Raw genomic sequence first — 20344 nt, 5'->3', positions numbered from 1 at the left:
ACTAGCATTATTTGTGACAGCATTTAGATGTTTCTGATAGGCGTATAACTGTGAGATAACTTTACATACCTTCATGTAATAAGGTTATTCAATTTTATCACAGTACTAGCAATGCCTTGCGATTTCACCCGCATAAATAGCGATATCGTGACAGTGAAAAGTCTACTATAGGTCGGACTATAGGTTTAATTTTTAATCACATGAAAATCACCTTCACCCCGTCCCGCACTACGCCTGCTCATTGTATTAAACAGTGTACCTACTATTTTCTGTAGATTGACACTTTTAAAAATTCGTTATATCTTTTGAATGGAATATCCAATTTTTTTTAATTTAAAAAGTGTCTTGCTGGTATTGAAACAGTCTATAGTAAAACATAATTTAATGGGATAAGGATTAATATATGTGTATGGATAACATGGTTTAACTGTCGGCACTTCTATTTACTTTGAAAACGTAAAAAAGTTGCTGTAGTAACATAACTACTGAAGATGGACATGTGGTATCGCTTTCTTGTAGATATTGATCCATTCTATAATACCGTAGAATTTTTTTTTGTTCTATCTTCAATAGATTCCGCAGCGCACGCGATGACAGAATTTTTATGAAGGAATTTTTTACACCTTGGGTTACATTATTGCATTTTTGGTAAGGATCGCTAATTTTTTTTATATGCAATATAGCCTATGTTGCTCAGTGAAGATGCAGCTTTCTAATGATGAAAGAATTTTTGAAATCGGTCCAGTAGTTTATGCGTGAAAACCATACATACATACTTACATAATTACAAACTCTTTATAATATTAGTATAGATTAACACAGATAATATCCTATATATTACGTAGCTTCTGCGGCACGTGTTTGCATAACCAAATAACAATTAAATACGGAAGTAGATTGAACTGAAGGGAAAAGGGAAATATAATAAAATAATAAAAAGGTCATAAGCTTTATAATTAAGTCTAAACTAAGATTACGACTAGCTGACGTGGCTTTTTCCAAACGTGATGGCTGATATTCTATTAATCCAAAAATGTCATTATTTCAAAAAATCTATAAATTTTTGGCACACGTGGGGGGGAATATTTTGGTACCTACATAGGAAGGGGGCGTATTGCAAAGCGTTCATACAGCGATGAAAGGAAGTCTTCCATGAAAGCCCCTTGCTGCGTTCCACGAATTAATATTTGTATTTGTCAATATTAATATTTTTCATTCAACAAATTTTTTATGACGAAAAAAAGACGAAAATAATAAAGAATAACTGCAAGACTGCATTTATTTTTTTATTCATTTAGTGTTTTAAAAATCGTAAAACTAAATCCTTGTTTATTTTCCGCTTGTATTCCATGGTTTTGAATTTCGGTTAACATTATTTTTTTAGTTCAAGTCTGCTAATTCGGAAAGGCGTTTTCGAATATGTTCAATAGGTGCAGGTATATCTGTATGCGATACTGGTGGGTTGGTATCTGGCTGCAACTCGAAGGTCAGTCTGGCATCTAACACTCCATGGTCAAACATACCAAGGCTTTTTAAATACGGAGCTCTACGGTACTCCGGGTGTTCGATCATCCAACGACAATATTCTTTTACGCTCCTGTAATATAGGTTTTATTGGATTAAAGTTGTTAAGTTCATTAATTTATAGACCATAATCGCGGTAAGTTTCGAACAAGAACAAAGAACAAGTCAATTAAAGGTGAACGACGTGAAACAAAATTATGTTCGCATTAAACGTTTACTTTAAAATAAAAGTATCTACCTATTTTATGTAAAAAGTTGACTAAAAGCAAATAACATGAAATTTCAAATTACATCGTATGTATGTTACCTATTGGCTATTACATTTCCGATCAATGCAATGCATGATCAGCGTTTCTGAACTCATGAATGTTACTGCTAAATCATGAATCAATTATAAATCAACTATCCAGTCCTGACCTATGACTTTCTATTTTACGTTGTGTGTTAACTCTCACCTTAGGTTAGTGATACCTTCCCAGACAGTTTTCAAAGTTACAAGATCTCTGGGGACGTGTCGCGCTGACCTCCATTGGGTCTTAGTGTCATTGCAGGGGGTCCGCCACTGCTCTCTTCTAGGCAACGTGCGGCCGAAACATCTCACGCGGTCTTTACGACCCTCCGCTTTGATGTCTTTCGATATCTCTCGGTCAAGGGCAGCGTATCGTGACTTCTGTCAAAGCAAAGTTCAAATTCTAATCTCTACTTTCTATGAATTCTTATTTTATGATATAAAGATATAGATAAGTGTCACGTGTGTTTTAATTCCAAATAGATTGTAATTGTAATCTATATATAAATAAAAGTGAATTGCCAAATGCGTAGCTTAGCATAAAACTCGAAAACGACTCTACATTTTTTATACTGCCACAAGAAAAGTTTTTATAGAGAGAAAAGGCTTAAAAAACAGTGAAAACAACACTCTTATTTTACTATATAAGCCACTCTGTTTTTAGCAATCTAACATTTGACGTCAATCAACGCAAAACAAAGGCGCGTCAGGATTTTCCAAGATTAGTTGTATAGAACTAGGTAGTACTGTTTACTTTATATAGAACATTATTTCAAATAAAATTCATTTACCTCGGGATTATCCGTAACTTTGGCAATATGTTCATTGACAGAGGGAAGTTCTTTTGGTACCACTTGAAGACTTCGAGCTACGTGGGTATCAAACTCGATCTGTAATAAAATTAGCTCAGAATTTTATTATATGTAGGCACTATTGCAACAGTCACCATTTTCGGGATCATCCTGTCCTATAATAGTTCAGGTAGGCGAAGTATCTCAAAACAAATTAATTTTTTTTTTAATTTAAATTGAAGGTAAACCTGTACTGTTTTTGTAGAACAAAAGGATGCAAAAGCTATAAATCATAACATGAGTTTTTGTTAATCTTCAATAGTAATTTACTTTTTATTAGCTGTATATCGTATTGTATAAGATTGTATAATTATAATGATATTAATGTGATTGTTATAGTTCCAAGACTGAAAAAAAAAACTTTTTGCATCAACAAAACGTTTTGGTTCTAATTAATTTGCCTTAAAATTATAACCCAACGATTTTCACGGTACCTGGAAAAGTTCTTTTATAGCTCTTGGTGTAAATAATTGTGATTGTTGATCACCACCCAGCTCTTTCATATAATCACAAAACTCATCTGCTATCTGCAATGTAATAAATACCTATTTATAATTAGCATTATTGTGTACTTCATAAGGAAACTACTTAATCAAAGTACTTCACTTGATCCTTCTTTTCTTATCTTAGAATAAATACATAAGACGATTATGTTGTAAGATAAACAGGTAATAAAGGTTATAATATTGGTTAGCTACGATACATCTTCCATGTTGATTGTAATTATCATACATTGGTATACAAACCACTTTCTTGATGCAGTTTATGCTTATAAAAAACTTATTTATTATAATAATAATGAAAAAGTTGTAATTGTGATTTATACCTTCGAACAGAAAAAGTCAAACTTTTGAATAAGTTGAATTTAAATTTAAAGTTTAGTTTTGATTTCATTCCCTGATAATTTCATTCAAAATAACATGGAATTTAATTATTTTCAACCTAACATATTTACACTGCTCACTTTGTATGCAATATTGTATCCTGGCAATGCATTTACAATGTGTTTTATTTATTGAGAGTCAGTTGTTTATTTTTGCTAATGACACGTCGGTTCATTTTTAAATCAAAGTTATGCGAATTGCATTAATATTGTGAATTTAAATACCTATTCATACAATTAAAGACAATTAAATTACTCAATTAATGTAACGGGTCAAATCTGGCCCTCGTGTTTGAAAAATAATAGCAATTTAAAATATGCGTGTTTTGTATTTATCAATTTAAGTATACTGAACACAAACATACTTTAATTTACAATATCTATTCAATAAATTCCGTCAAATAACAATTTGAAACAATTGAATGGCGCTGTGTAAATCTTGCATTTGTGTTTCATAAAAATAAATGAAGATCAATCTTACTCTATTTGTTAAATCATCAGCTTTTTTAACAAGCGTTTTTTCGTCCTCCCTTTCAGGTTCAAGATAATGGGAAGCCCATGTTATTTGCTCTCGAATTGGTTTTCGCAAGAATTCCTGATACATCCTTAATTTCTTATTTTCTTCCTCGTCTTCACTATTTAAAAATAAAAATTGAAAGGTTATTTTTTTTAGTTTATTAAAATAGGAGAGAAGGGCAAATAAAAATTTCGTTTAAAAATATCGTTCAGTCATCTTATAATATTATTTTATAAAATTAATTCGAAAATATTTCTTATAGGATAAAAGAAGATAATTAAAAATGGATCTAAGTAAAGTTTGTAAATAGCATGATGACAGAATATTACCATAATGAAGATATTTGTAATTACGTTAATTTATTTAACGGATTAGGAACAAAGTTTTTCCAAGAAATCCGAACTAAGTTGAGTTAACTCGGGAAAAGTTCGCTTGGCTGCCGATACTGTACGTTTAATTTATTAAGTTCATTCTACCCAACTTTTTGATTGATACAATCTGACGCCTAAAGCCAATTAAATGTTTACTTATAAAGATTATAGTAATGTAGATAAATAAATAATTTATATGTAGTGGAGTGCAACCCTGGCTGGGTAAAAGTCTGAAGTGTCTCTGCGAATTTTTGTGTATTTAATATTCTAAACCTCACTAATTGATACAAAAAGTGTATAATCAAGTATTATTTCGAATTATCTATACGTACAAATGTTATAAAAGTGGAGTGTTACGTGTAAGGCAAAACAACTGAATAAAATAAACAGCTGATCGAACAGTTGTACTTACAAAATACCCTCGTTCCGTCATAATATTATAACGGTAAACAGTGCGGTGTTTCATTCGCATAACTTAATCTTCCATCCAGATAAAAATTATAACTAAATTCAAAAATATTATAACTAAATCGAATGACACGAGAAATAAACTTTTGATTTATTATCAACATAAATTTGAGGATTACTGATACCAACTTATAATAATAACACCATCTAGCGACGTAGCTACGTATCAAAACAATGACCAATAGATGTTCTGCCTGCGGTAAATTCTGTGGGAATATAGATGGCGTTAAGTGTATAAAATGTAATGCCTTGATACATAAACAATGTATTAATTTAAGCCCGAATTCTGCTTCTTTTGGGAAATATATGTGCAAGTCTTGTAAAAATAAAACTAAAAAATCTAACGATGATATTATGACCTCATCACAAGACTCGCAGGACCCGGCTGTACTGGAAACGGGCTCGTCTTCCCCTCTGGGGCAGGATATTAAGCTACTGCGTAACGAGATTTCTAAATTCAGGACGGAAATGGCTGGAATATTCTCTATTATTACGGAACTTGGAAAGCGACTAGATAGCATTGAAGAGCGCGTTAGTAAACTTGAGGAGCGTCCTATAGAATTACAATCCCCACATCCAAACAACTCCGAAATTACTGATGCTGTCGCTGCGTTAGAAAAGCGCCTAAACGATTCGGAGCAACAACAATTATTGCATGATGTTTGTATATCGGGAGTTCCAGAGACTAACGGCGAGAATCTTACCCATATTGCTATATCACTTGCTAATAAACTAAGTCTTAAACTAGACGAACGTGATATTGTGAGTGTGCATCGTTTGGGTAAACAGCGAAACATGCGAGAGTCTAGCTCGGACGGAGCTGTGAGCCCCGCGCGCCCCCGCACCATTGCGGTCCGGCTCACGCGCCGCCATGTACGCGACGAGTTCCTGCGCGCGGCGCGCGTTCGGCGCGGCGCCGACACCGCTGGCACGGGTATCGCAGGGGCTACGCGGCGGTTTTATGTGAACGAACATCTAACTTATTTCAACAGCAGGCTTTTCCATATTGCCCGAGACACCGCTGCTAGTCGAAAATGGCGATACGTATGGACTAAAGAAGGTCGAATATACGTCAGGCGTGATTCGAAAGAATCATCTCATCGCATCCGTTGCGAGGATGACATAAATAAAATTTTTGGGCATGGTTAGGTTTGCACAAAGCTCCTGCACTTGTCTATTTTTGCTGTTCCATATTATGTATTAGATATAATAACGTGATGACAACTTTTCATTATGTTTACCTTTTCATTAAAGTTTATAAACTTATCTATCCTTATAGAATTGATATATGTTTTTATTTTTGTTTTTACATTTTATACGAATTTTATAAATGTATAATATTGTCCTCTAGTTATATTGTATTTTTCCTAGTACAACATTTTTTAAATACACTGTTTGGTTTGATTAATATTAAAATTAAAATGTACATTGTTCTGGGTTGTAAGTATGAATGCGTGATGATCTATGTGTATGCATATATAGTTTCAAGCTGTAACAGTATGGCTTCGGTTACGTCACGGTTTTATTGTAATGGATGTTTGTTTTCATTTAAGATATTATATAACAATATAAAAATTCATGTTGTGGTTTTTGGTACTTTTTACACAAATAATGTATCAAATATTGGTGTCTTAATATTGCGGACGTATTTCATCAACAAAGATTGTGTTAATATATTATATAGAATAAGCACTTGTAGTATAATTGTATTAAGTTTATTGAGTGGCGACCATGGCAACATGGCATTGAAAAAAGACAAAGTTTATGTACGTAATAATAAATATAATATTGTCTTAAACGAGCATTCATGTTTTGTGTATTGTAAACGATTTATATGTTTATGCTGTGACAATCACACCTTGTACGACGCTCGTATCCAAATAATAATTTTCATTAATTATAGTGACACTATAAACACAAATATTCCATTTATTATAGTATACAGTATCACGTACAGAATTATACAGAGTATTATAGTTTTATCCATTTATCTTGTCTATATTTTAAACGTTATCGTATATTTCATTGTTATTCATATTATCCATCAATTAATTGTTATAATAATCTTCATTAATCATATAAAAGCCACTATTACATTTATCGTAGTATATATTATTATTATCCCAAACAGTATTATTAGTATTATATACATAATATAGTGTTATTCATTTACCTTGTCCATAGTATAAACTTTATTGTACATTCAATAATTATTAGTCACATTCAGTATTAAAAATAAATTAAAGGTTGGTTTCATCAATCCTGGCTCTCTTGGAACCCATCATGATGAGTTTGTCGTCGCACTAGACCGACTTCGGGTGGATATACTGGCGGTCAACGAGACCTGGCTTCGCGAGGGCGAAGAGGGTCGTGCGCCACTTGTTCCCGGCTATAGGCTGCGACATATACCACGCTCGAGAAGTATCCGAAATCGCGGGGGCGGTGTTGGATTTTACGTGAAGGAGGGTATGGTAGTTAAAACACTGCAACATCCTATAACCTTGCAAGTCGAGCAAATGTGGGTGAAAACCACAGTTCAGGGTAAAACGGTTGTATTGGGAACAGCATATAGACCTCCTTGGCTCGATGTTCAGATATTTTTGGATGCCCTGATCGAATCTCTTGGTTCCTTCATGTGGTCCGACAATATAGTGCTCTTAGGGGATTTCAACATTAACTTTTTAAATAAGCAACACGTTTCTTTCTCCAAACTTGAGAGTTTTTTGCATACAATGAATCTCACTCAACTTATATCTGAACCAACACACTTCACGGATAAAAGCGAGACGTTGCTGGATTTGATATGCACGAACATTGCAGCATCGCACGTTGTCGTTGAGCATGTCAGCGCCCTGAGCAGTCATGCATTTGTTTCTTGTACATTAAATATACCCAAGGACAAATATATCCCTAGATGGATAACGTACAGGTCTCTGAAAGATATTGACATGGAGAGTTTAGAAGCGACCCTAGAAGAAGTAAGGTGGCACACAATTATGGAAATGAATAATGTCGATGAGATGGTAAAGATTCTTACAACATACATCCAAATAATTTTTGATCATCACGCTCCTCGAAAAGTGAAATATGTAAAACGCAAGCTTTATCCATGGATTACTGATACCATTAAATTGATGATGAAAACTCGAGACGAAGCGCAAGTTACAGCCAGAAGAAGTAAAGAAGGTAAACATAAGGCATATTACAAAGAACTAAAAAGTATCGTCAGCCAGGCTCTGCATAGAGAAAAGCAATCATACTTTGACAATTATGTTAATAGTAATATCAATAACCCGCCTAAATTGTGGAAGCACATTAAGGAACAAGTCGTAATTAAAGCTAAACAGGATAATAAGTTACCATCGCATTTCAATGATCCCGATAAATTAAATTGTGACTTTCTTAATGTTCCTGGCAACAACAAATCTGACCTATCGACGTTGACTTATTACGAATTTCACCGGTACTGTAACGCCACCTTCTCATTAAAATCTGTTAATGGGAACACTGTACTTAAAGCTTTACAAACCTTGAAGTCTCAAGCAGTTGGAGTCGATGACATGTCCCTGGATATGTTAAAACTTACTTCCTCCAAAATCCTGCCAGTCATCACGCATATCATAAACACGTCCTTCCGTACGCATCAGTTTCCTGAACTTTGGCAAAGTGCACTGGTACATCCTATACCTAAAAATGACAATCCATTGACCTCAAAAGATCTGAGGCCGATCAGTGTGCTTCCGTGTCTCTCGAAAGTGATAGAGAGGATAGTACATAATCAGTTAATCCAGTTCTTAGAGCAAAATGGTGTATTATCCGATTTGCAGTCAGGGTTCAGGAAGGGACGTGGTGTTGCCTCTGCACTGACTGAAGTTGTAGATAACATCCTGAAGGCGCAAGACACGGGCATGAGTACTGCTGTTGTGTTCCTTGACTACACTAGAGCTTTTGACACCATCAATATTCCGCTTCTTCTATCCAAGATGTCGTACTATGGGTTTAGTAAGGAAACTATTAGCTGGTTCGGTAGTTATCTCAACAAACGTACTCAAACTGTAGTCATCCGCAAGGAAGATGGTTCAATTGCATATTCCAGGCAAAGTAGCGTGACCAGAGGAGTTCCGCAAGGCTCCATCCTGGGTCCCCTACTTTTCATTCTGTATAGTACGGATATAACGCGCGAAATAAGATATTGCCAGTACCATTCATACGCAGACGATATACAATTATATATATCTTTTCATCCATCTCGAACTGTTGAAGCTATTGCCGAATTAAACTCAGACCTTCAGCGTATTTCAAAATGGTCGGAGAAAAACTCTCTGGTTATTAATCCTGCGAAGACCAAATTTATGTTATTAGGAACACCGATTTTGGTTGAAAAAGTGGCGAGATATAATCCGCTTATCAGCGTAGAGGGGCAGTTGATTGAACGCGTTAGGGAAGCTCGCAATCTTGGGTTCGTGTTCGATGAAAATTTGAGGTTCGAGAAACACATTCATACCACCATTTCAAATTGTTTCTATAGATTAATGCTGTTGTATCGTATAAAACCCTACATTACCGCACCCTTACGTTCAAGGCTGTGCGAGGCACTTATACTCTCGAAATTCAATTTCGCGGACACGATGTACGGTACAAGATTGCTTAAAAAAACTAAGACTGCAATACAGCGCGTTCAGAACGCCTGCGCTCGTTTTTGTTGGGACATACCTTCGAGAGATCACGTTACGCCATATCTGATCAAAGCAAAAACGCTCAACATGGAACGACGCAGACGCCTTCACTTCGCTGTCATGCTTTTTGAAGTGGTAACATCCCAGATGCCTAAATACCTTTACTGTAAGCTTAGGTGGATGAGTGACAGAAAAGGCTCGTACTTAACAAGAGGGTCCACGTACAAGCTACTTATGCCAAAGTTCCATACAACTGCTTTTAGAGGTAGTTTTGTATACAACGCAACGAAGTGCTGGAACAATCTTCCGCCGCCGATACGTGAATCAGTGTCAAAAAATTCTTTCAAATATAAATATAAAGCACACTTGATAAACGAATTCGTCAAACAAGCCTAGTTGCGTTGTATATCGGGCTAATATACATTTATTTATTTTATGTTATTTTATAAGTATTTTCAAGTATATATATCTATTTACTTTTATTTATTATTATTATAATGTTTTTATTTTTATATGTTCCATTATAGTATATATATGAATATTCTGTAGAGGATTTTGTTTCTATTTAATACTTATTATTTTTTTCTGTATATTTTTAGCAACAGTCACGGTTAGGGGACACTTTGGGCTTCTGCCCTGTTTGTGTTGTGGGGGGCACTGAAAACCAGCGTTATGCCGACCATGTCGACATGACATATGCTGAGGGCCTCACCATTTAGGTCGCCACTCAAATTTCTTATCGTGTTTTAGTTTAATTATTTTTGTTCATTAGTCTTTATTTTTTTACGTGTTATTTCTTTTTTAAATTTTGTTATATTTATGTTCTATGTGGTGTACCTAATAAAAATGATTTTCTTTCTTTCTTTCTTTTCTTTCTTTCTATTAAAACTCTCTATCGTGCTATATTTATTTTACATACCAAAATAGGTTGCTTTCTTACACTTTATAGTTTATATTTGTGCTAAACCTTATATAAATCGAATATGATTATTTATTTAATATAGATATTATCTTATGAATATAGTTATTCGACGTATCATCGTGATTTGTCAAAAAAATATGTAAAATCATTTTACTCTTCATTTTCGAAAAATCGTAGATTACAATAAATTGTATTAATTTTGTTTAAGCGTGCAAAAAGGGACAACAGTGTAATTACGGGTTATTTACAACGGTGTGATTTTTTATAAACAATGTGTTCTATAATCTTCAAATAATATTTCATTCTTGACAGAATGCCACGATTTTTATTTTGAGACCTTGAATTATAAACAGGAAGTTAAGCCAAGGTATCAAATAAACACGCATATTTTGTATGTAAAAAATATGTATATATTTTCGCATAATATAATTTTATAGCAACATAAAGTCACCAAATATAACAATCAAGATTAGAGATTTTAAACTTGACCTTTAAACCGTCAATTATACGCAATTAATCGATTGCGAGATACCCACGATCAGGTGATGCTTATCAGCGGCTGTGGGAGAGAAAGCGATAACGTAACGAATATAGAGGCGACGTACGCATGAAAATACGTTATACGTTACGAACGTCTTTATGCATATGCACAGATAATACAATACTATACTACCTATAGATACGGTTTCTTGTAATTTTGAGAAATGGGTCTTTAGAATCCAAATCAAAATGTAACAACGTGACATTTATAAAAAAATACTCTATTTTTTTGTATCCGTTAATAATTATAAATGTTATTTAAAATTTAATTACATAAAATAAAATGTAAATCTACATCTTTTTATATACCTACGCGAAGTGTTGCATACAATATTATAATATCTTCACTCATAATTCGTACTTCAAGCGATAAAATATATGCTATTTCCAACAACTTACCTTGTACTAATTTCTACATCTGTATCCGATTCTAAATCTCTATCTATATCAAACGTTTGTCTTATAGATAGGAAGGTCTTTTTAGTTAAACGCCGTTTACGTTCATCTGTAAATATTTATGAGATAACAATATACATATGGGAAAACAAGTATTGTAAAATTATATCAAATAGTGATGAAAATACTTAAATATAGTACCTGCAGATTTGGATTCCCTACCGGAATTTATGCCAGTTGCTTGTATATTTAAAATATTACAAACTTTTCTAAACAGTTCTGTAGGTAGAGCTTCCGATAGTAACCGAATTTCTTGTTCCTCAATCTATAATAAGTGTATTTTTAAATGATATAATATAATTTATAATGTTGTTTATACTAAAAATCTACGCACCGGTTCTTTATTAGCAGAGTCAATAACATCAAACACATTTTTCCAATACTTTTTGTTGGAATGAATTGCTTCAGCGGCTTCATATTTTGAGGATCTAACGTTTAAGATTTTACGAGGCTGCTTGGTCGCTCCGTATCTTGCATTTCTATGCATATTGTATATGGGTATGTTGAAATATATAAGTCTGAACCGACTAGATTGTGCAATACAACTGTTGCTAGACAATTTGAATACATCAGACTACGGAAAATTTCCTAGCATCAAGCCCCGTTGCGTAGACAGTAGATTGTTTGATCAATAAATAATAAATCGTAGCGACGACTGAAGATTGCTGTTTTTAATTAATTTTCTGTTTTGCTAAGGGAAACTTCTATAGCAACTTACTATAAACTTTTTATCAATGTTATTGATTGGTATAATAGAAGGTAGGTATAAGATTCATATTTACATTTTTTATAAATACCAATATGTTATATATTGGTATTTATAAAAAATGTAAATATGAATCTTACATTGATTGAAGCTTTATTTGTAGAGCTAGAACAAGACTCGAACATTATGCAAGGAATCGATCAAAAGAACTCGAAGTAGTAAAAATTATAAGTATAGTAGCCGTCTCCTAAGAAGGACATTGAAATAGTTACAGCTTAATGAATATATTACATATATAAATTATTTTATGGATTAACTCTGTGATAGAGCCCTAGAAATACACCTCTGACACAATGTGAATGTTAGCATTAAATAAAATATGATTTCATTTGAAATGCTGCATATTAACTAAGGTTACTCTAAATTACTATTAAAGCATGTAAACTTAGTAAGTCGAGTCGGTAAGTTTATTCAGACTGCAGTTGTGTCAGATTTCAGTGGAACTCGCGCTTAACACAATATTATGGAACGGCAAAACGTCAACTTAACAAAACACTGTTTAACTTCACCTCGTGATAGGAAAATTAAAATGTGTCCACTCTTTTTTTATACTTCGGAGTTATTAAAAAAATCTGAAAGAAATATCCTAGAAACCTAATATCGTCAAATTAAAATGGGTTCCTGTTAATTTTCATTCGATTTTTCTTTCAACAAAATCTGCTGCTCATAAAACTTAAGCGTCCAACCTTCAAGAATATGAACTTTTTATATATATTTTTTGTGCGTGATGCTAAGATAGATAGATGATTGTAATGGGATAATTCCGTGGCTTATAACGTAATTTCTAACTACCAATCCATACTAATATTATAAATGCGAAAGTAACTCTGTCTGTCTGTCTGTTACTCAATCACGCCTTAACTACTGAACCAATTTGCATGAAATTCGGTATAGAGATATTTTGATACCCGAGAAAGGACATAGGATAGGTTTTATCCCGGAAATCCTACGGGAATGGGTTTTTCTTTGAAAACGCGGGCGAAGCCGCGGGCGGAAAGCTAGTAAATTATAATAATTCTACAATTATTTTAAACATTATTGTCCTGAATAATGTTTAAAATAAAGAAGATAAAGAAGAAGAAGAAGAAGTTACATTAAAATGTAACTTCATGATAAAACATTCGGTGCTATAGATTTCATATAAAACATTTCCGATGATGTACAATATGACTATGAATTTTATTTTATCTTCACTTGCGTGATAACAAGTTGTCAAGATAATGTGTGAACTAGTTTATTCCTCTTACAATTAAAATTATCAAATACATTGTACTTGCAGAAATTTAATTTTTGCTACAATATATTGAACGTTATCTGTTACCCAAAACGTTATCTCTAAATAAATTAATGCATGACTGGGCCATCCTGTCTTCTGATATTGTTTTGAATTTACACTTCGTGTGATTTCCTTGTTTCTATAATTGAATGTTGTTTAATTAACCGATCCTTCAGGAGCTGGACTTATCATAACATTTCAGAGTGATATCTTACATTTCGCTTTTGAAAAACAATATTTAAATATTTTACATCGCTTGTTATCAAAATGAAATCCATCTTATCGAAAAGTAAAGCTAATAAAATTAAACGTGCGGGGGGTTAATTAGCCTAAAAATAGCCAATGATCCTTTTACACCAAGCTTAAGTCAAACTAATTTAATTCTATAGAAGCTGTTAAAGAACTAATGTACAAGAAGTGGGAAACTTTAATTTAAATTTATATAATACTAAAACAAGCTCCCAGAATGTCGTAAGGAATGTCATAAGTCGCGTCTTAACATTATCACGCTTGCAAGACGAGTGAAGACTTAATATATGAGGTTGTATGTGCGCGTGTAAATTCACCTTTACGGGATGCTTTCTCTCACTTCTCTAAATTATTCTTAGTAAATTATACGAAGTCTTGGAATCCGTTTAATTTGCTACTTGTTTTGTTTTAATTACGTGGTGTTTGAGCTTATGATTTAATGCCTCTGAGATGAACAATATCTTTACATTAAATTGTTTTATTTTTTGATGAGACACTATTTATACGGACACCCTCTTTTTGATAAAACTTCTATACATAGCCCTTGTTCCTATGTGAAAAATTGAGACAAAAGAAGATGTTTAGTTAAAAAAATATATTATTTAGATATAGTTATACGTCATAGTAGAATATCCTCATAAAAAGACAAAAATTTTTACACATTGAAAATGCATAAATCCGTTTTGCTCACCATTAAAAACTGTACAAATTTAAATATCACTTTAGAGAACCGTGGATTCAATATTTGGTTGTTCATAAAGTTGAGTCTACAAATACAACGGGAACAAATGAATGCAGCGGGAAACCGCCAAGGCATTGCAAGCAATTTGTGATCTCTGGAAGTGGAGCACATTCACATTTTACACCTGTTTAATTTAAGCCCGTAGCTAACTCTTAACAACTTGACTACTACACCACTTATTACTACAACTTTGATGACTTTACAGGCATACAATGTTTGTTTTTGGTATATTGTGAATCGAATTTAATTTATAAGTTTTATCTGTTTTACAAGTCGTATATTTAAGTAATTGATGAAAAAATATATAAATAATAAAATAAATAATGAAAAGCCATTGTTCCAGTATATAATTGAAATTAGTGTTCATTCCAAAATATATTTTTTATTAGCTACGTCAAGAAGTCTAGTGATACATTATCAGTAACATTGTTGATTTACTGACTAAAGCAAACATTGTTTAATAAGAACGTCACTTACGTCCGCACTTTAATATTACAAAAAATCACTTCAAAATAGATGAATAAATAATAATTTTGTGTGTGCACACACACAAAATTAACATGAAATGCAGATATAAAACAAACAAAAAATAATAATTTTATTTGAATTAAACAGTTAATTATAAAATTCCATTTACATTTTAACATCAAAAATTTCATCTGTAAATAAATTCAATAAATTCGGATTGTTTCTCATTAAACGCTGCAACGAGATTTTCCTTTTGTTAAGAATATTTTTTATTTCTTCGGTGGAGTGTTTTGGTGCTTTTCTTGTATTCAAATTATAATCATGATCTAAACACGTACAAGTACAGGGTAATTCTTGAACATTGATGTCTTCTTGGCTGGAATATTGAGTTTCTGTAGTGAGATATCGCTCTTTAGTTGCGGAAAATGGTAATTCACGATATACTACATCTTTTGCTTTTATGAGCTCAGGGGAATCTTTTCTAACTGGAGATTTTCCAAGTATTGCTGTCACACGTTCATAATTGACTTCGCTATAATCTGTGTAGTTAGGTAGAAAAGGAAAGGAATCCTTGTCCATCCATACTTTACAACTACGTGCAGGACAACTCGGTAGGCGTTTAAAATTTTCACACAATAAAAGTTCTTCGGAAGATACATTTTCTAATATTGGAATCTCTTCATCTACTGTTGGTGGCTCTGCACTATTATCACTTATAAGTGAAGGTGATTTTGAAGGCATTTGATGACATCTACAAACTTGACTTTTAAGAATTTTCTTTATATCTTCATAACCATGACACTTAGCATAGACATACTGTCTTTGCAGTCTTACTACTGGTAAATCTACTTCGATAGGCAATGTTTCTGTACTCCCATACCGCGGTGGAATGGGGTCAGATAAATCTCCTATTATGGTAAATGGTTCTTTTTCACATACTAATTCTTTTATTGGTTTATCTGCAAAATCGAAGGTATTAGTTAAATCATTTTCAATGTAGAGAAGCGAATGTGCATTTCCTGGTTGTTTTTGTATTTCGTTTAATTGTAAAATAACCATCTTTTCTAAGTCTAACAAAAAGGTAGTTTGTTCGGGTAACAATTTTAGGGAAAAACTTATAAATTTTAGAAATAGTTGGAGGATTTTTGTTATCTTTTCCTCCCATTCTTTATTTACATCCATAAAAGGAACATCTTTCAGTCTTAAACTGTCTAATATTTCTCTTTTCTCTTTTAATTTAGACAGTTTCTCTGCAGTTTCCGCATCGTGGTGGCATTGTAGCATCAATTTATTTATTTTGCACCTTTTTCGTTCCAAGCTCATAACATACATAGAACTAGTTAACTTTTCAGCCTCGATTTGTTTTAAAAAAGCATTTATAGCATCATTTCTATCGCGTAGCGCATGGCTTATTATATTTTCATTTCGAGATATTTCATTACGAAGAAGTAAATTATAATATTTATTTATCTTCTTTACTTCACTCAAAAGCCTCTTCCTTAAAATATCTTCAAGTCGTTTTTTTTCTTTTCCTAATTTCAGTTTTATATCATTGTTTAATACAGAAACCATACTAGCATGAGAACTTTGCAAAACGGTTTGCAATTCTGACTTCAAATGTTCTTCCAATTCTTGTAAGTTATTTTCATAAAATGCTGATATTTCGTTCGTCATAATTTTACTTTTTTGATTAAAGATATTTTCGTATATTTGTTTAACTTTCTTATTAACCGCCTCTCTCTCATGTGTGAGAATATATTGCCATGATGCATCGTTTTCTTCTATAAGACTTGTAAGTGATTTTAAAAATCGACTCCGTTCTTGTTCTAGTACCGTATTGCCTATGTGCAGTATACCTTCGTGAGTTTTACCACGGTGAATTTTAGATGTAAAGGGAGGTTTTAATTCAATTATGCCAATAAGTTGATCACTAGGTGATATCCATTCATCGCTTGTTGATTCTTCTTTATGTGCATGACTCTCAACTTTCAATTTATGCTCTAGTAAACTGGTTTCATCTTCACAAAAACTGTCATCTAAATAGATTTCAGCATAAGTGCTACTTACTCTGTCGTGTTTAAAATTAGTGTTGATCACATTGTGCTCCATATTAAGTTTTATTATACAGTGTAAGACAGTGATTTCAAAAATTAGTTAAACCTGTATTTTGTTAGAACTTTGACACATTTTGAAGTAAAAAAATGTCATAAATTAAATTTATCAAAAAGGTTGTATGATGTTTAGATAAGATAATAATTCATTTATTATTATTTTGAATCAGTAAGCATTCATTCAGCATTATTCATTTCAGTCCGTAAGAAATGAATAAAATCTGTAAGAAAACCAAAACATGCATTTTACTTATGTTTTTTTATTGTGTTTATAATGACTTATATCCATTTATATTATATATTAATATATAATTATTTATTACATATTGCACGCCTCATAAGCGAAGCGTTGAGGTGGGTACTACTGTCACTTCGCGCAAAACATCTGATTTTTCAAAGTTAAAATGTCTTTATGTATCATACATTGCACTTGTAAGATAATACATACACACACATATTAAGAAAAAACACTATTTTTAACGTTCATGATATTTTTGATGTCATTTTTGTTATTTAAACTAGTTAAAAAACAGTTTAAAAAAGTTCTGTCTTGGACGTCCGTGTGTCTGTATGTGCGGATCCTTTTTCTTGTTAACACGATTGCGACCGAAATACTTTACTAATCGAGTCTTTTTTTTTATCTTACGCTTGAGTATGCTCAGGAATAGAACCCTTTCATTTTTCAGGGTCTGATTCGATGTGGTTTAATTGTTATTAGATAAACAAAAATAATAATTAATAAATATTTATTAAAAAAAAATTATGAGGCGTGCACTTTTGGATTTTCCAAATTATTATTTTAATAAATTCAACAAAATTTCTACATGTTTAAATTTTTGCTGTAAATTTGAACTCCAAATTTTTCTTAAACTTTGCAAAAAGGAATTTTGGTATTCAAATGGATGGACGTGTAGACAGCCTACCTGTGATTAGTAGAGGCGATGTAAAGCGAGTTGCCCCCACCGCTTGATTTAATTAAATACTTCCTTTACCACCCGCCCACTATTTTACCTCATGAACGTACTTGTATTATCTGTTATTGCTACTACTGGAAGCATCGTAAATATTCCCTAATACAGTTGGGAAATTACGTCTTTGTTTCTTCGTTACTAATTTATGCATAAATGGAACGAACGATTTTGCTACTAGCAAAACAGTCGATCCTTGCATAAAGCACTGTAAACCGAAACATGAAATAATAAATTACAGGCATATCTCGACTCTATTCTCATTATGGATGCTGCAATGTCCGTTGGAGTTTTGTCATAACTCAGTCTCGGTTAAAATTATTTCCGTTGGTTCTGATGAGAAAACTAGAGGTGGAGAACTGGAAATGTAAGTATTCGCGCAACAAGCCGTGGAATAACGATGGGACATATTTCATTCTTAACGAAGTTAAATTTCCGGGCAGGTCCTATAAGAGCGTGCGTAACTCAGATAAAAGGCTACCCTGTCACAATACCGCTTTTCTGTTTGGAGATGTGACACTTTAAAGCTGTAAATAACTGTATGGGGAGCACATTACCCTTTCAGAAACGTATTTAGTAAGCAGGTTTAGAAACTAGACGGTTTTGAAGCGAATATACACTAACGATCGTATAACGATAAAACGCGTAACGATAAACGTTTCAACTATAAATAACAAATTCTATAATAAAAAAATACGCTTAAGTTTTCAACTTTGTAAGAGAAACGTTAACCTGTCCAAACTTTGAGTGATACATGAACAATAAAAGTAAAGCAATAATTCAGAATCCGTAAACAACTTAGATTGTTTTCAACATCATATCGGCAAATAAATCTTTCCGCCGCTTATCTAGCGTCAAACTTAATTCTCATGCATAATTCATGGCGTTGATTCGCCACACAGGAAAAGTTGGTGAACTCGGACAGCGAGCGCGTACGACTGACACACGTCGATTAGTCAAACTAAACTCTCAGTAGTTACATTAACTTTTCAACGCTTACTTTCAGAAAACTATCCTTGTTTTGTAGATTCTTTGACGTCTTCAAACAAATTAATTGAACTTGCCATCGCTTTTTGTCAGGACAATTGAAAACTACGTAGTACGTAAGGTCGTGATACTATTTACCTATATACGATGAGATAACTATGAGTAGGTATTTATAAGTATCTTTTATACAACGGATTTTTATATAATTTATTGCATACTTTAAAACAGCAATTTTATTGCTAAGGTTTTATAACTGTGTTGCACCATACGCAACCAATATTTCATACTTACCAGAGGCAAGTTTATAAAGAATCCGGGGTGCGGGAGACGTGGTGTGCTACTTTAAGATAAAATACCAAGTCTACAAAATTATGCCTCATGTTTATTACCTTACTTCCTATCTCTTTTTAAACTCTATATTTATAAGGCTTGGCGTAATATTAAACAATACTTAATTGTTTTAATTACAATCTGTATAAAATCTAAGAAATAATTGTGAAACAACTTGTAATTTGTTTTTATTTTCATCGTCGCATTGAGCATTTTTGAGCTTTTCATACATAAAAACTATTCCAAAGCCACATTTAATTCGTGGTATGCCGACAAAGATATATCGGGTACAGTAAAGTGTGATGGAGTCGTCATCAATCGAATGCGAGTGAGATTGACGCTGTACAAATCAATTTCACGTAGCGCAGCGGCGACACGTCGACGATGTATTCACATGCGATGCGAAAATTGCTATTTGTTTTACTATTTCATGCTGTTTACCAGATATGTTTTATGATCTTTAAATTAATTTTGTGAAATTATCTTGAAAAAAATGATGTTAAAATTTCACAGTTCGATAACTTCATTGTAAATGTAGTGACTAAATAGTTTTTCTATTAAACGTAGATGTATGATTTTAAGTTTTGTATACACTCTAAACTGCTGCACCGGTTTTGATGGAACGCTGTACATATATAGAATAAGCTTTTGAAGCTATTTTTATACTTACACTGTCCTTCACATATAATTTTTTCGTGGAAATTTCAGGCGATGATGCATGTGCAATTGAGTAAAGTCGAGGGCGGAAAGTACCCAGGTACAATTAAAACAACATTATTAAAAATCTAATATTTTTAATAAATATATTATAAATTTAACAAATAAATAGATTACGCACAATATCAAGCTGCAACACCACTGAAATATTTTTTGTTAATCAAAGTATAACACGTGAATAAATTAAAATACATAACGACATTAAAGTTTGTTTTGGGAATACCATTGAACGT

The 20344-nt window shown here is 32.7% G+C and overlaps 2 protein-coding genes across 2 annotated transcripts; both read right to left on the bottom strand.

Moving 5' to 3' along the window:
* Positions 1 to 1271: 1271 nt before the first annotated feature.
* Positions 1272 to 12008, bottom strand: LOC149482342 (uncharacterized). The gene is made up of 8 exons (XM_089703989.1): positions 11832 to 12008; positions 11639 to 11762; positions 11441 to 11546; positions 4029 to 4182; positions 3099 to 3191; positions 2605 to 2703; positions 1980 to 2194; positions 1272 to 1597 (listed from the first exon to the last, which is right to left on the bottom strand). Exons 1-8 carry the CDS (start codon positions 11982 to 11984, stop codon positions 1381 to 1383), a joined length of 1161 nt encoding a protein of 386 aa, XP_089560115.1. The 5' UTR covers positions 11985 to 12008; the 3' UTR covers positions 1272 to 1380.
* Positions 12009 to 15163: 3155 nt separating this feature from the next.
* On the bottom strand, positions 15164 to 17107 carry LOC149482341 (uncharacterized). The gene has a single exon (XM_089703919.1). It carries the CDS (start codon positions 17105 to 17107, stop codon positions 15164 to 15166), a length of 1944 nt encoding a protein of 647 aa, XP_089560045.1.
* Positions 17108 to 20344: the final 3237 nt, after the last annotated feature.

Source organism: Colias philodice, chromosome 15 (assembly GCF_061535455.1).
Source record: "Colias philodice isolate Cphi_HAF_F1 chromosome 15, ilColPhil1 Martin Lab GWU primary, whole genome shotgun sequence".
Lineage (NCBI taxonomy): Eukaryota > Metazoa > Arthropoda > Insecta > Lepidoptera > Pieridae > Colias > Colias philodice.
Note: the sequence above shows the minus strand (reverse complement) of the source record. Positions and strands in the feature narration are given on the sequence as shown.

Bases quoted from the DNA above. Each gene is read 5' to 3' on its own strand.
- LOC149482342 (XM_089703989.1), bottom strand. From the start codon at position 11,984: ATGCATAGAAATGCAAGATACGGAGCGACCAAGCAGCCTCGTAAAATC. The intron at 4,183-11,440 runs GTAAGTTGTTGG...ATTTTTAAATAG, and splicing joins GATGTAGAAATTAGTACAAG to TGAAGACGAGGAAGAAAATA. The intron at 2,195-2,604 runs GTAAATGAATTT...TTGCTTTGACAG, and splicing joins AAGTTACGGATAATCCCGAG to AAGTCACGATACGCTGCCCT.
- LOC149482341 (XM_089703919.1), bottom strand. From the start codon at position 17,107: ATGGAGCACAATGTGATCAACACTAATTTTAAACACGACAGAGTAAGT.